This window comes from Coenobita brevimanus, chromosome 67 (genome assembly GCF_032717465.1).
Source record: "Coenobita brevimanus isolate Jiangsu-jjx chromosome 67, ASM3271746v2, whole genome shotgun sequence".
NCBI classification, from domain to species: domain Eukaryota; kingdom Metazoa; phylum Arthropoda; class Malacostraca; order Decapoda; family Coenobitidae; genus Coenobita; species Coenobita brevimanus.
Window position 1 is genome coordinate 23,866,476 of NC_137020.1, and position 14,208 is coordinate 23,880,683.

General features: G+C 40.8%; 1 protein-coding gene across 3 annotated transcripts in view; it reads left to right on the forward strand.

Moving 5' to 3' along the window:
- Tango4 (transport and golgi organization 4) overlaps positions 1–12,778 on the forward strand; it is a 33,328-nt gene extending 20,550 nt beyond the window's left edge. For 2 of the 3 annotated variants that reach the window (XM_080276872.1, XM_080276873.1), the window contains exons 4-7: positions 6,735–6,923; positions 7,591–7,738; positions 11,758–11,873; positions 12,559–12,778. In XM_080276872.1, coding sequence (XP_080132998.1) covers positions 6,735–6,923; positions 7,591–7,738; positions 11,758–11,873; positions 12,559–12,618 — 513 coding nt within the window. In that variant the 3' untranslated portion in view covers positions 12,619–12,778. The remainder of the gene's footprint in view (positions 1–6,734; positions 6,924–7,590; positions 7,739–11,757; positions 11,874–12,558) is intronic. The other variant, XM_080276874.1, reaches the window with a different exon arrangement.
- The last annotated feature ends 1,430 nt before the right edge of the window (positions 12,779–14,208 follow it).

Consider the following 14,208-nt stretch of genomic DNA (forward strand, 5'->3'; position numbering starts at 1 on the left):
TAAAGTGATCATGATGGGGGATATGAATGGAAGAGTAGGCACTGGTCCTGAGGATGACGTAATGGGTTGTTATGGAGTACCAGGAGAAAATGATAATGGGAATCAACTAAAGGATATGTGTCAGGAGAGGAGGTTGTGCATTTGTAATTCATATTTCAAACACAAAGGTGCACATAAATATTCATGGTATAGAGGAAACGAGGATCGTGTTGAAAGAAGCTTGATTGATTACGTGCTCGTAGAGAGGTCAATGATGGGAATGGTTGCTGATACGAGGGCTGTGCAAGGATGATGTGGAGGTCTGTCAGATCATATGATCGTGGTATACAAGATCAAGCTGAGAGGAGTGAGTCAGATCAAGAGAGAGAGGAGCAGTCAGGGAGAGAGACTGAAAGTTGAGAAGCTGAGGATCAAAGAAATGGCAGATGATTACAGGACCAAATGGTAGAGGATGAGGTAGGGTCAGTGAACTGGAATGAATTGGATCTGGACAGCCTGTGGGATGCATAGAAGGATTGTTTAGTTAGGAATGCTAAAGTGGTGTTTAGTGTGGTAAGAGTATCAACAAAAAAGAAGGGTACAGCATGGTGGGATGAGGAGGTTAAGAGAGTGGTGGAGGAAAAGAGGAAGAAGTGGCTAAAGTGGTTACAGGATAGGGGTTCAGTTGAAATAAGAACTGAGTATATCGAGAGCAAGAAGCATGTAAAGAGACTAGTGAAGAGGTAAAAGAAGGAGGTAAATAATGATCTGGGAAGAAAAATGAATGCTAACTACCCTGTAAATAGGAAGTTATTCTGGAAAGAGGTGCAGAAATGTGGAAGTGGAAGCAGAAAGAAATGTGATGGTATGAAGGATGTGGGTGGTAGGTTACTAACCGTTGGAGATGAAGTAAGAACCAGATGGAATGAATATTTTGAAAGCCTGATGAATGGGAATAGAGCAGAGTGGCTGTAAACATGATTGGTTTTGGGGGTGTGCAGAGAGGAATGTAGTGTCAGGAGACATGACACTCGCACAGGTGAAGAGCACTGTGAAACGACTGAAAAATGGTAAAGCAGCTGGGGTTGATGAGGTGTATGCAGAGATGCTTAAGTGTAATGGAGAGAGTGAAATGCAGTGCTTGTTGGAGATATGTAAGAAGGCATGGATGAGTGAAACTGTGCCTGCAGAGTGGAAAAAGGCTGTGATTGTACCCCTGTACAAAAATAAAGGTGAGCGAAGTGAGTGAAAGAATTATCGTGGCATAAGTTTATTGAGTGTGGTAGGGAAGGTATATGGAAGAATTATTATAGAGAAAGTAAGAGAAATATCAGAAGTCCTAGTGAGTGATGAGCAGGGTGGCTTTAGGAGTGGCAGAGGATGTGTGGATCAAGTATTTGCAGTGAGACAGAGAAGGCTTGTGAGAAGGACCATGAGGTGTTTGTGGCATTCATGGATCTGGAAAAAGCATATGACAAAGTAGTCATAGAGGGATTGTGGAAAGTTTTGTGCATGTATGGTGTAGATGGTAAGCTGCTAGGTGCTGTCAAGAGTTTTTATGATGGTAGCGAAGCATGTGTAAAGGTTAATGGGCATCTAAGTGAATGGTTCGCAATCAGTGTGGGCTTGCAACAAGGTTGTGTGATGTCCCCATGGTTGTTCAATATATATATGGATGGGGTGATGAGAGAAGTAAAAAACATGAGTAATGGAGAGAGGGATGGCGTTTGTAATGAATGGTGATAGATGGAATATCTCAAATTTGTTGTATGCTGATGATGCAGTACTGCTTGCAAGTACTGGACAAGAACTTGGTAGGCTAGTGCAGAGTTTTGCTGATGTCTGTGAATGTCATTCCTTGAGAGTAAATGTAGAGAAGAGTAAAGTGATGGTTACTGAGAGAGAAGGTGACTCCCAATGTGATGTCACAGTGAATGGAGAGAGACTGGAATTGGTGAGAGAGTTCAAATACTTGGGTACAGTGATAGAAAAGAGAGGAAAATGTGCAAAAGAAGTTGAAAGTAGAGTGACACAGGGAAGAAAAGTAGCTGGTGCAATGAAGGCCATGATAAGAAACAGAGGCTTAAGTGTTGCAGCTGCATGAGGCTTACGTGAGGGAGTGTTAGTGCCAGCTTTAACATGTGGGTGTGAGACTATGGTGTGGCATGAAAATGAAAAGTCAAGAGTAAGAGCAGTGGAGATAGGACTGCTGAGGAATGTATGTGGAGTACAGAGTGTGTGGATAGGATATGAAATACCTGTAATGTGATTCGTGAAAGGTGTGGAGTGAGGAAGTCAGTGGACACCAGAATCGAGGAGAGTGTCCTGAGATGGTATGGTCATGTGGAAGGAATGGATAACAATAGAGTGATGAAAAAGGTGTACCTGAGCGAATTTGAAGGAGGGAGGAGGCGAGGTAGGCCAAGGAGAAGGTGGAGAGATATGGTGGATGAGTGTTTTAAGGGAGAAAGGTTTGGAAGTCGTTGAGGCTAGGGAACTGACAAGAGATCGAGCTGGCTGGATGAATGTTGTGAGGAGAAGTGCATGATCAGGGATTTGGGCACCCTTTGTGAGCATGGCAGCATCCTGATTGACTCAATCAGATACGTTTCTGTGAAGCTGCAGAATGTGGTGAATGTTTTTGGTGTATCCGGTAGAGTCAGAATTCTGGGGGCTTGAATAATGAGTGAATGGAAGTGTGGCCCATTTGGATTGGGCAAGTTTATGCTGTCTGGACATTGCTACTCCTCACCCTGCCCTTGGGTGGGAAAGGAGGTCTGGATGATGATGATGACAAAGCCAAAAATCTGGTCTGGGAATGAATGAATTAAGGAGTCTGTGAATAATGGAGGGGAGCCTTGTCAGTAACATGTTTAGTTTTAAGTAAGTTAGTGGTAGATGGGGGCACTCACCATCCACTCACTCGATGTAGTGCTGCTTTGGATGTCTGCCGTTTCCACTCTTCCTTCCATCCTCTTCTGTCTTTCTTCCCTTCATTCTTTCCTCTTCCTTTTGCCTATGGGTTACTCAACACTGGGTGACAAGCCAAATGGTTTCCTGTACACCAGGAAACCATTTACTCTGCAAGGTGTAAACCATATAACCAAATTATGGCTCCTGATGGTTTAGCGAGTAATTACTGTAAAGTGCTCCAATCAGATTGAGGCAGTGCAGGTTTATATCCAAGGGGTGATTGGGGATTGTTGCTCTTGTAATGCCACTCAGGGATGAGTGAGGCTGGTCACTCTCATCTTAAATGTCAGGACCAACTTGCCTAGCCCCGGGCTGTTATGCCCCTCATGGGGCAACATAGGATTGGATGATGGGTGGATGGATACCGGTAGTGTTCTCTCTTTTATTTTAGTTGTTGCCAAATGAGTATGGGCAGCAGCAGACTGAAGTAGCTGGAAACAATCACCATAAGCTTCTTCAGTCAGCAGACATCTGTTTATTTGTTTATTTATTTATTTTCTAGCTGTTGCCAAATAATTTCATTCAGTTTTGGAGATGCCTGTCATTAAAGGAGTTAATGTTACCTAAAAGAGAAGACAACTGGTAGCGTATTGTCTCATATACGGGAAAGGGAAAGGGCTGGCTGTGAGTGCTGAGCATGGGCTATTGAAATGAGTATTTTTGGGAGAATTATGAATTATATGTCTGCTCTTGTAGTGGCAGACAACTGTAGTATGATTACTAGTCCAGGAGGATGGAGGAATCCCATTATAACCTAAGTGGACACTCCCTTTAGCCATTAAAAGTAAAGTAACTGTGCTCTGTGGAAGGTTAATGACATTTTCTTATACTGTGTATAATTAATCAAGACCATGGGGACTTTGCACCAGATAACCAGTGACATCAGGTGGAGGAACTTGGAGGGACCTAAAAGCCAGAAGGAGTTGGGAAGCTAAAGCAAGGAACTCGTGCTGGGTGTGCAGTCATTTACCATGTCTGTCCACTTTCTTGGCCTACTATGTGTCTTCTCACTTTCAAACTAACGTAGATACACCAGTTTTACCACTTAGCTTCATATCGTCTGCCCTCATATTTACAGACTCCTCAACAACTTTCATGACTCACTATTACTTATCCTTTCCTGTGTATGCATGTACCCTTTCCAGCTCCATAAATGGTACAAAGAGCCTTTTGTCCACTTCCACAGATTTCTCTGCTATACATCATAGTGTAGGTGTGTGATCACACCATCCCCTGCATTCCCTGAGCCCATCCTGTTCTTTCCACATTAGCTCTGAAGTATTGTAGTTGCCTTCACCCTCACACCATACACTTTTAAAGATTAATATTGTTTACAGCACATAATGGTTTATGATATATTCTCTGTCATCATCAGAACTGTTTTTGTAGTGTACTGTTTTTCAGCTAATGCTAGGCGATTATTAACTTAGATAACGAAGAAATTAGTAAATTGGAACGTGAGAGAGATCTAGAAGTTATGATTAATAAAGACCGCAGACCAAGAGAACGGTGTATTAATGCGAGAAAGGAACCAAATAGGGTCCTAGGATTTATTTTGCGATGCATGAGCAGTAAGACATCAAAAGTAATATTGCAACTGTATCTAGCATCAGTAAGGCCACATGTAGACTACGCCTTTCAGTTTTGGTGTCCACACTATAGAATGGATATAAATTCGTTAGAAAATGTACAGAAAAGAATGACAAAAATGATACATGATGTTTGGAACCTGTCATAATTATGAAGACAGAGTAAAAAAGACTAAATTTGCACTCACTAGAAAGGCATAGAGTAAGGGGAGACTTAATTGAGGCATTTAAGTGGATGAAGGGAATAGATAAGGGAGATTTTAGCAAGGTACAGTAATCACTCGATTATCCAACATATTAGAGCCAAAGGCATGTCTGGGTAGTGGCTCTGTCTGGATAATGGACTTTTTCCCTAACCCCTCCCCCCCTTCTTATATACCCTTACTTTGAAACCCATTGTGAAAGATCACTACAATACATCGTACACCACTTGTTCATGGTGTTTTACAGTACTGAATCTGGTGAAACATACCTATAAACAACAGTCAAGTAGTTACCATAGTCAAGCGGACCCATCAACCACAGACGAGCAGTCACCACTGCAAGGCCATGCCCTGCAGTGACATGAAAAAATACTATACTGCGCAGTACTGTACATTGTAAGACCAGATACCCAAGAAAAATGCAGTGGGCGCACAAAACGTTATGGCAAAATGAAATAAAATCATGGTAAAATTGAATAAAATCATGGAACAGTACAGTCAGCTGGAAGAAAATCAAGAAACATTAGTCACCTAGAATAAAACCGGGTACACAAGAAAAGTCAGTGGACACACATGTAGTGGTTGAATGGAATAAACTCTTTATAAAACAGAGTATAATCATGGAACAGTACAGTGGGCTATAATAAAATCAAGGAACAGTAAGTCATCTAGAATAAAATGAAGGTAACACTCCCAATTCCTCACAGGGCGTCATGTGGAATCAGCCGCTAGCTCTTTGACTCTGACTGTTGTACTGCGGCTGGCGAAGCTGTTTCACTGCACAGCACAGTAAATCCCATGTGATCTAGTGGCATACCCTGATAAACCTAGTTGAAAGAGGCATGTGAGGAATAGCAAGGTCTGAAACAGATGGGGGATCACCACAAAAGCAACCACGTGCACCGCCATGACAGCTTTCATGGAGGAGATGTTTACTCAGTGGCTGTCACACAGGAAATGAGAATGACTGAGGGGACCCTCTAGTGCACAGTTGGTGAACTACGGAGCCAGGCAGCACACTGCCACTGGGCTATTCTCATGTGCCAGGGCAAGAAATATTCGTGCTGCCAAAGTTTCACCCCAGAGATGAGAATTTTGTCCAGACATTATGAAAAAATGTACGATTAATGGTTTAATACAGCCAGATCACAGCATACGGATAATGGGTTGTATGGATTGTAGATGTCCGAATAATCTTGTGATTACTGTACTTAAAGTGGGCATACAGGATGGAACTAGAAGTAATGGTTTCAAACTAGATAAATTCCACTTTAGTAAGGAAGTAGTTAGAAGTTGGTTTGGCAGTAGAGTAGTAGACGAAGGGAATAAGCTACGGTACCTAGTAATGTAGTTGCTGCCCCTTCCTTTGAGAGTTTCAAGCATAAGCTAAATAAGCATATGGCAAGTAAGGGGTGGGTATAAGAAAAAACATCTTATAACCACTAATAATTCATTCTTTTTCCTTTTCAGGTTACACTGTGATAGTCACTCTTTCTCCTTCCACACTTTCCTATAAAATGTCAGTGCCAGTTTCTCTCTACTGCATGGTGTTCCTTCTGACTTTTTTCCAGACAGCTTCAGGTGGATGGTTTGGAGGGCGGGGGAGAGCCTTCTTCTTTGCTATCCATATTGTGTTCTAGTGGTTCAGTTACTCTTTTAGGAGCTGCCTGGCATGGGGGAACTGACCTACTGCACAGTTATCCTCTCTTCTTATGGTCTTATGTTTTGTTCAGAGAATTGAAGCATAGAAGCCTCGAAGTGTTATTGTCACCATAATTCTTCTTATGGTCAGGACAAATGTAGTATTCTGTTCCATCTGATGCCAAGCAGTTTTATTAAACTGACATTGTCAATACTGTCATCAGTAATCTTCTGATTTTGGGGACAGTTCTAGTACTGTACTTTATTTCCTTCAGTGACAGATGATTCATTACATTTGAAAGTTGGTCACTGAAGCATGAGAATGTTCAATATTCAAAACCACCCTCAGGTAATCACTGGGTCACATGATTTTACAATCCGGTTGTGGGACTTAGCAGCAGGGAAGTCAACCTGTTCTTTGACCCATCATAAGAAGAGTGTGAGAGCCCTGGCACTACATCCTGAACTTTATATGTTTGCATCAGGTGCCCCAGACAACATCAAGCAGTGGAAGTGTCCAGAGGGGAAATTTGTCCAGGTATGATATACAATGAATTCAATGCCAGTAATTTATTAAGAATAAAGTTTACACATATGAATGTGTTCATTTTTTGAGATCTGAATTCTTTACCACATACCAAACATTATATAAATTTTTGCCTTCTCAGTGAAATTAATTCATGGTGAAATAATTTCATAAAGAATATGTAGAGATGCCTTGATGGTATGCTGATAAGGTCTCAGATCAGAGTAAGTTGTATGTTAGGATGTCCCAGTTTGAATTCAAGAGATAGCCAGAAGTTTTTCAATCATGTAAGCACTGCCAGGAATGTAGAATGATCTCTGGCATAACTACTGTAAATTTCATTCATTCATTCATTGCCAGACGCCATGTATCCCAAACGGGGTGGTCAAGGGCTTAGAGTTAATTGTTTTACAGGGAGGGGAACTAATCCTCCACCAACCCCACTTGACACGTAGGGAGAACGTTATGCCAACACCATCTGGTGTTCCCAGGCAGTCACCCATCCAAGTACTAACCAGACTGTAAATGATATTAGTTATAGTAGCCTAACTTCGAGCCCTCCTACACCGTCTGTGAGGTACTAAATGCTTAAATTTTGCTGTTACTACTTTTGCTGTGATGTATATTACAGAATGGTCATTTATATCCAGCTGATCTGAAGTGGTTTGATTATTTGCAGAACTTGACTGGGCACAACGCCATTGTGAATTGCCTGGCCATGAACCGAGAGGGAGTGCTGGTCTCCGGTGCAGATAATGGTACACTTTACTTCTGGGATTGGTGGACTGGCTATAACTTCCAGAAACTTCAGGCGCCAGTTCAGCCTGGTAAGAGAAAAGCAGGATAGGTGGGGATAGACTACTGGACATGAAAATCTTAAGTAGATATAGAGAGACTGTAAATAAATGATATACAGCTTCCAGAATCTACAGATACCAGTTCACTCAGATAATAGAGAAGAAACAAGATTGGTGTGGTTAAATTGCTGACTAAGAAATAGTGTTAAAATAGATGTGCTGAGTGAGATTGTAAACAGGTTAAAGGTACATTGCAGAATTTTGTGTATACTGATCAGTTTATGCTGAAGCTAAAGTCGGAAGTTTATGAAGGCATGAGCAGAGGGAAAATACCTTGAAATGGGAATGGGAAAGAGGATGTTTTGAATGTGGTTTAGTAGTGGCATATCAGCATCCAGAAAACATTCAGTATAAAGTTGCCACCACTGGATTCATAAGTCTCATTTGAACTTCTTGATTTTGGTGAGCCAATAATGATACTTGCTGTTAATCTGTAACTACTCAGTAGTAAAGCAATAAAGATTTGTTTAGCCAGTCTCTTTGAAATAGCCCAAGCAAATCTGTGTTAATTTGTTAGGCCTGTTCTTGATATGTAAATGGTGTTATAACTTTTATTTCAAGATTAAGTTTTATCTGTGTAACTGTTAATTGCTGACTGGGCTGTTGTCCTCTAGGCATTCAAAATAATTGATTTAAGGTAAATCATGGTAAGTATGATTTTTCTTATCAGAACTAGAGAAAATATCCTTCCTGTTTTCAACAGTGATATGCATCAGCTTAACTAGTAGAGTTATCTATGCTGGACTGAAGTGACTGTCACTTACTTGATGTAGTGCTATCATCAGATGACTTTACAGTGAGGGCTTTATAAATGATATCCTGTAACCCAAAAACGATTTACTACATTGAGTGGTAACTATGTAACCAAATAAGTGCCGGGTGGTCTAGTGAGTTAATAAATGCAGCATGACAGTTTAGAGCACACTAGAAACTGAGTGAATGAAGCATGCCACGTGTGGTTGCATCAAACTGCATAGTGTTACAGGCCCGAGCAAAGTTTCCTAAATAAGGGCAGTGCCTTGTCTCTTCAAGAGGGGAGTGCACAGTGTAAAACTACATATTCATTATTCAACCCAGTCCTGGGCAGGAGTTAGAGATTGTTTCTAACCCTAAACATCCCCCCTCCCATTATTTTTAATACTGAATGAATTTTTGGCACCTGGTGGTTTAGTTGATAATTACGGCACTCCAATCGGTTTGAACCAGTGAAGATTTATATCCAAGGGGTGGTTGGAGTTTATTGCTCACTTAATGCCACTCAGGGATGAGTGAGACTGGTCACTCTTATCTTGAATATCAGGACAAACTTGCCTAGCCCCGGGCTCCTATGCTCCTCATTTGGCATCGTACGATTGGATGATGGATGGATGGATGAATTCAGCTGACATTAACCAAAATTAAATAAGAGAGTCTCATGTTTCCAACCCGTGTAGGCTGGGAGAGATGTTTTTTAACTGAATGAATGTGTAATGCCTCCTTGAATTCAAGGACTGGGGGGCTAGGATTGCAACTGAAGAGTTAAGAGGAAAGGTGGTACTAGAATGTATTGGTGTTGTGATGAGGAGGGGTAGATTGAGATGGTTTGGGCATGTTGAGAGAATGGAGGCTGACAGTTGGGTGCAGAAATTGAGAAGTGTAAATGTCTGCGGTTGAGTTGCAAGAGGCAAACTGAAAAAGACCTGAGACGAGGTCATAGAGTGTGACCTCAAGAGATAAGGGATTGATTAGGGAGGCTGCCAGAGATTGAGCAGCATGGAGAGCCACTATTAGTTGACCAAGGCTGATGCATGCAAACATGCAGGAGCCTTTATATTCCATCCATCATCCAGTCCAACATTGCCCCATGAGGAGCATAGGAGCCCAGGGCTAAGCAGTTGGTCCCAGCATTTAAGATGAGAGTGACCAGCCTCACTCATCCCTGAGTGACATTACATGAGCAATCAATCCCAACCAACCCTTGGATATGAACCTTTACCGGCTCAATCCGACTGGAGCGCAATAATTACCCAATAAACCACCAGGCACCAAAATTTGGTTATATGGTTACCACCCAGCATCGTAAATGGTTTTCTGGTGTACAGGAAACCATTTGGCTTGTCACTCAGTGTAGAGTCACCCACAGGCAGAAGAAAGAGGAAAGAATGAGGGAAAGAAAGAGAAGAGGGAGTGTAAAGTTACCCATAGGCAGAAGGACAAGGAAAAAAAGAAGGAAAGGAAGACAGAAGAGGATGGAGGGATAGAAGGATGGAGGAGAGGAAAGGGCAGACACCCGACAGCAGCACTACATCGAGTGAGTGGATGGTGAGCGCCCCCATCTACCACAAAAGGAGCCTTTATAAATGGTACAAAACGATACAACGAATCATGTGACAGTAGTGAGAATAGAATATGAAAGAAGTCAGCACGCAAGAGAGGTTAAATGGTGTTCCCCTTTAATTTCTGGTCTAGCTTTTAACTCGCCGCATGCCAACTATTTTTAGCCCTATGGATTGCGTCCGTGCCAGCCATTTTTCGACTTTTTTTTTTTTTTCCCCCAAAAATGATAGATTTTGATGTGAAAACAACAAATTTTACCATTAAAATGCTCCCCGAAGCTCAGAAATGTTTTTTTTTTTTAGTCCTGCATACTCGTATACAGGTAGAGCCGCTCTCTTACGCTCACCACATTGTTGAAAGAAAGCCGTTTTCTGTGTACAGTATACTCAGGTATTTATGCTGGGAAGGTATAGCAATGTTCAGTACATACTACTTATTACTTCAACATCTGTGACAATTTGTGTGTCTTTCTCACTGTGAATGCATTATCTTACACTTCCTTGAAGATAGTTATAACCTGACTTCATTACTGTATGTACAGTCCTGGCACTTACAAGAAAATATTTACAACTTACACTTATGTGAAAATGTTTACAAAATGCCTTCACTATGTACAGTACTGGGTGAGGTACACAGGCAGAGTGAGGCAGAGCGAGCATGAGGGTGGGAGTGAGTAAGTGTATGGCCTTGACAGCCTGGGGGATGGTAGAGGAACAGTTACCTTACATGCCTGCCAATTTTTACCCGCGAATCTTGAAAAATGCGGTCACAGTGAATGTTTTTATTTTAAACCTTTTTCAAACAGCACTGGCACTGGCCACGAAACTATGTCAGACTGTTTTAAAATGGCACTGGCACACGGCATGTTTATGAGAATAAAATAAGTAAAGAGTCCCTGTGTCAAAGTGGTTGAATAGTGTTCCCTCTTTTCATTTTTGGTATAGTTTCATTGTTCGTCGTCCCCAATCTCGATAATCGTGTGCACTCCATCCAAGTATTCATTGAGTAGTCGAGAAGCTATCACACATCCCTGTTTTAAACCTACTCTCCGATTATTGTATTGGTTACATAATTGTTCCTCTACTGTATCAGCTTTCACGCCATCATTTGCATTCCTTTCGTTGATTTAACCACCCACTCTTCTGAGAAGTAGTCACATTTCTTTTCAGTCTACCATGTCATTGGGCTCACCTAGATCTCTAAGTGCTACATGCAGTATATTATTTATCTGATGGCTAATAGCATTCAGCTGCTTTTTGTTAGTGTAACACTGATAAGTTTTGGGAGACCATTAACTACATTGGGTGATAACCATATAGCCAATATATGAACACCTGGTAGTTATAAGTCCTAGGGTTGGTAGGGGTTAATTGCCCACATAATGCTGCTTAGTGGAAAGTGACTGGTTACCCATATCTAAAATATGCAGACAGAGTAGCCTAGCCCCGAGCCCTCATGCTTCTAATGGGGCAATAAAGAATTGGTTGGTGGATGGAGGAATGGATGGAAAACTTTGGTCCACATACCTCATCATCCTGTTATACCTGTGATTAACAATCAATACCTTTAGCTCACTTACCAGCTGGGAATGCCTCAAGATCATTGTTATATTATTGATTTTTTTGTTACTCTTAGAATTTGGGTAAGACTGAAACTTCCTTTTACTTTTACAGGGTCGATGGATAGTGAGGCAGGTGTATTTGCCATGACCTTTGATCAGAGTGGTTCACGTCTTATAACCTGTGATGCTGACAAGACAATAAAGATATATAAGGAGGATGACATGGCGGTGAGTGCTTGCATTTGTATGTGTTATATTGCTTCGCTCTTTATTATTTTGGGGGGAATGAAATGAGCCATTCCTCCTGATATATCAGTATCCAGGGACATATTTCAATAGAAAGTTTTTGGGTATATTTTACAGCTTTGATTGCAGGTGCCAGTAAACTTCCCTTGTATCCAATGCTTTAGTGAGTATGGTACTGTCATTATTTATGTCCACTTTAATAATACATCAGCCAAAATAGGAATAGTAAGCGTTTTGAGCAAAAGTGAAAAATATTACATAGAATATTGTATGTTATTATTGGTTAGGCCTTCTGTTGCCTGCTAGCAACTTGGCAGCAGAAGGCGAGGTACTTTATATCCTTATAACTAAATACAAAATTAATGGTTTTAAATTTAAAATTTTTAAAACTAGATCATATTGGTTATAACTGCTTCATTCTCATAATATATTCTTTTCATTTTTTCTGCCATCAGATGATCTTATTTAATGTAGAAGCTTTTCAAACTGGAGAGGCTAGATACAGCTTGTATAATTGATCCCTTCATGATAAGGGATCTCTACAAAGCTGAAAACATTTGTTTGGAGGTAGCAAGAATAAAATCATAAACTATGGCTGAAGGAGTTAATGATTAAGTATTGAGAATTTGCATTTGATTTACATGGTGGTTTTCTTTCCCTTTCCCAGTCTGAGGAAACCCACCCAATCAACTGGCGACCGGAGATATTGAAACGGAGAAAATATTAGAGCTGTTCATTATTGTCTCTCTCATCAGTCTCGTAGAGGGAGTGAAAACTCCTCCTGTTTAATGTGTGTTATTCATTTTTTTCCCCTCCCCTATTAGTTCATTTAGGAAGGATGTAAAATGTAAAATAGAGAAATAAAAGGTAATACTGAATTTTATAAAGATGTGTTTATACAGTACAGATATAATAGTCCTTGTCTCTGGAGATTGAGGTGTTGATTATTGCTTGCATATTAAATCATTACTGTATCTGCATTGCAGGAGCCTAACATCTCTCTCTCCTGTGACCTTATAAAGTTTCAGCATGTTTCTGATACAGTAATCTTATTATCTCATCCATTACTTGTGAAGATAGCATCCTAATAGCTGTGTGGTTGGGATTTAGGTTTGGGAATGCCATCTGCAGATTTATCCTATAGAAGGATCAGGAAACTCTTACTCCACAGGAACTCTGGTTAACATGACAGGCATCTATGTATGTGTGGAATGTAAAAGGAATGAAAAGGTAAATGGTGTACTGTAGATGGGGTTGCCATTCTAGTGACTTTATAAATAGATCTGAGGTGGTTTTTCTATTTAGCAACAGTTTATTTGGGATTTTTACCAGACTCAAGTAGTATTTTAGCAGTTTTAGCTTGTTAGAAGTTTACTCCATCAGATACATCTGCAGTTTGTGAAGCTACAGAATGTGGTGAATGTTTTTGGCATATCAGATAGAGCCAGGATACTGGGGTCTTGAATGGTGAGCAGATGGTAGCATGGCCTCTGGATTGGGCAAATTTGGGCTGTCTGGACATTGCTACTCCTCACCCTGCCCTAGTGTGGGAAAGGAAGTCTAGATGATGATGATGGTGATGATGATGATAGAAATTTACCTAAGAGGTTTTTGTACTTACCAGTTTTTGGGGTTAATATTTGCAGCAGCATGGTATCTTTAGGGGATGCATTTAGGATAGGAGGATTTAATGTAATGGCAGTGTGTAGATAAACAAAAAAGGGAGAGAATTTGATAATTTGGATGTTTGATTTATTTAGCATCTTCATTATAGGAGTGGTGGTAGGTGGTGGCAACCATCATTCACTCACCTGATGTAGTGTGGCCTACTTCTTCCATCACCTTTATCATTCTTTTCTATGTCTGCCCTATTCCCTTCCTGTTTCTCCCATCTTTCCTGTTACTTTTTATTACTCTTTTTTTCCTTCTCAGGTGGCTTTACATTGAGTGACAAACCTAATGGTTTCCTGTAAACCAGGAAACCATTTATAACGCTGGGTGGTTACCATATAACCAACCATACGTGTTCCCCATGTGTCAGCAGGTGGGTTGGCGGAGGGTTTGTGCCCCTTCCCATAAAACAACTAACTCTAAGTCAAATGGCCACCCCTCACAGGATTATGGTGTCTGGCTATGGATAGATAGATAGACATTGTAAGAGGTCTTCCCTAGACTCTGATAACTAGATTAGCTACTGTATAACAAAATAGGTGTCATTGTACTGCTGTATTAGTGAAGATGGTTTCTAATGCCTTTTCTGCTAGGGGCCTCCCTTAAGCAAAATAAAAGGGTCTGGTGGTAGTAAGGATAAAATTAA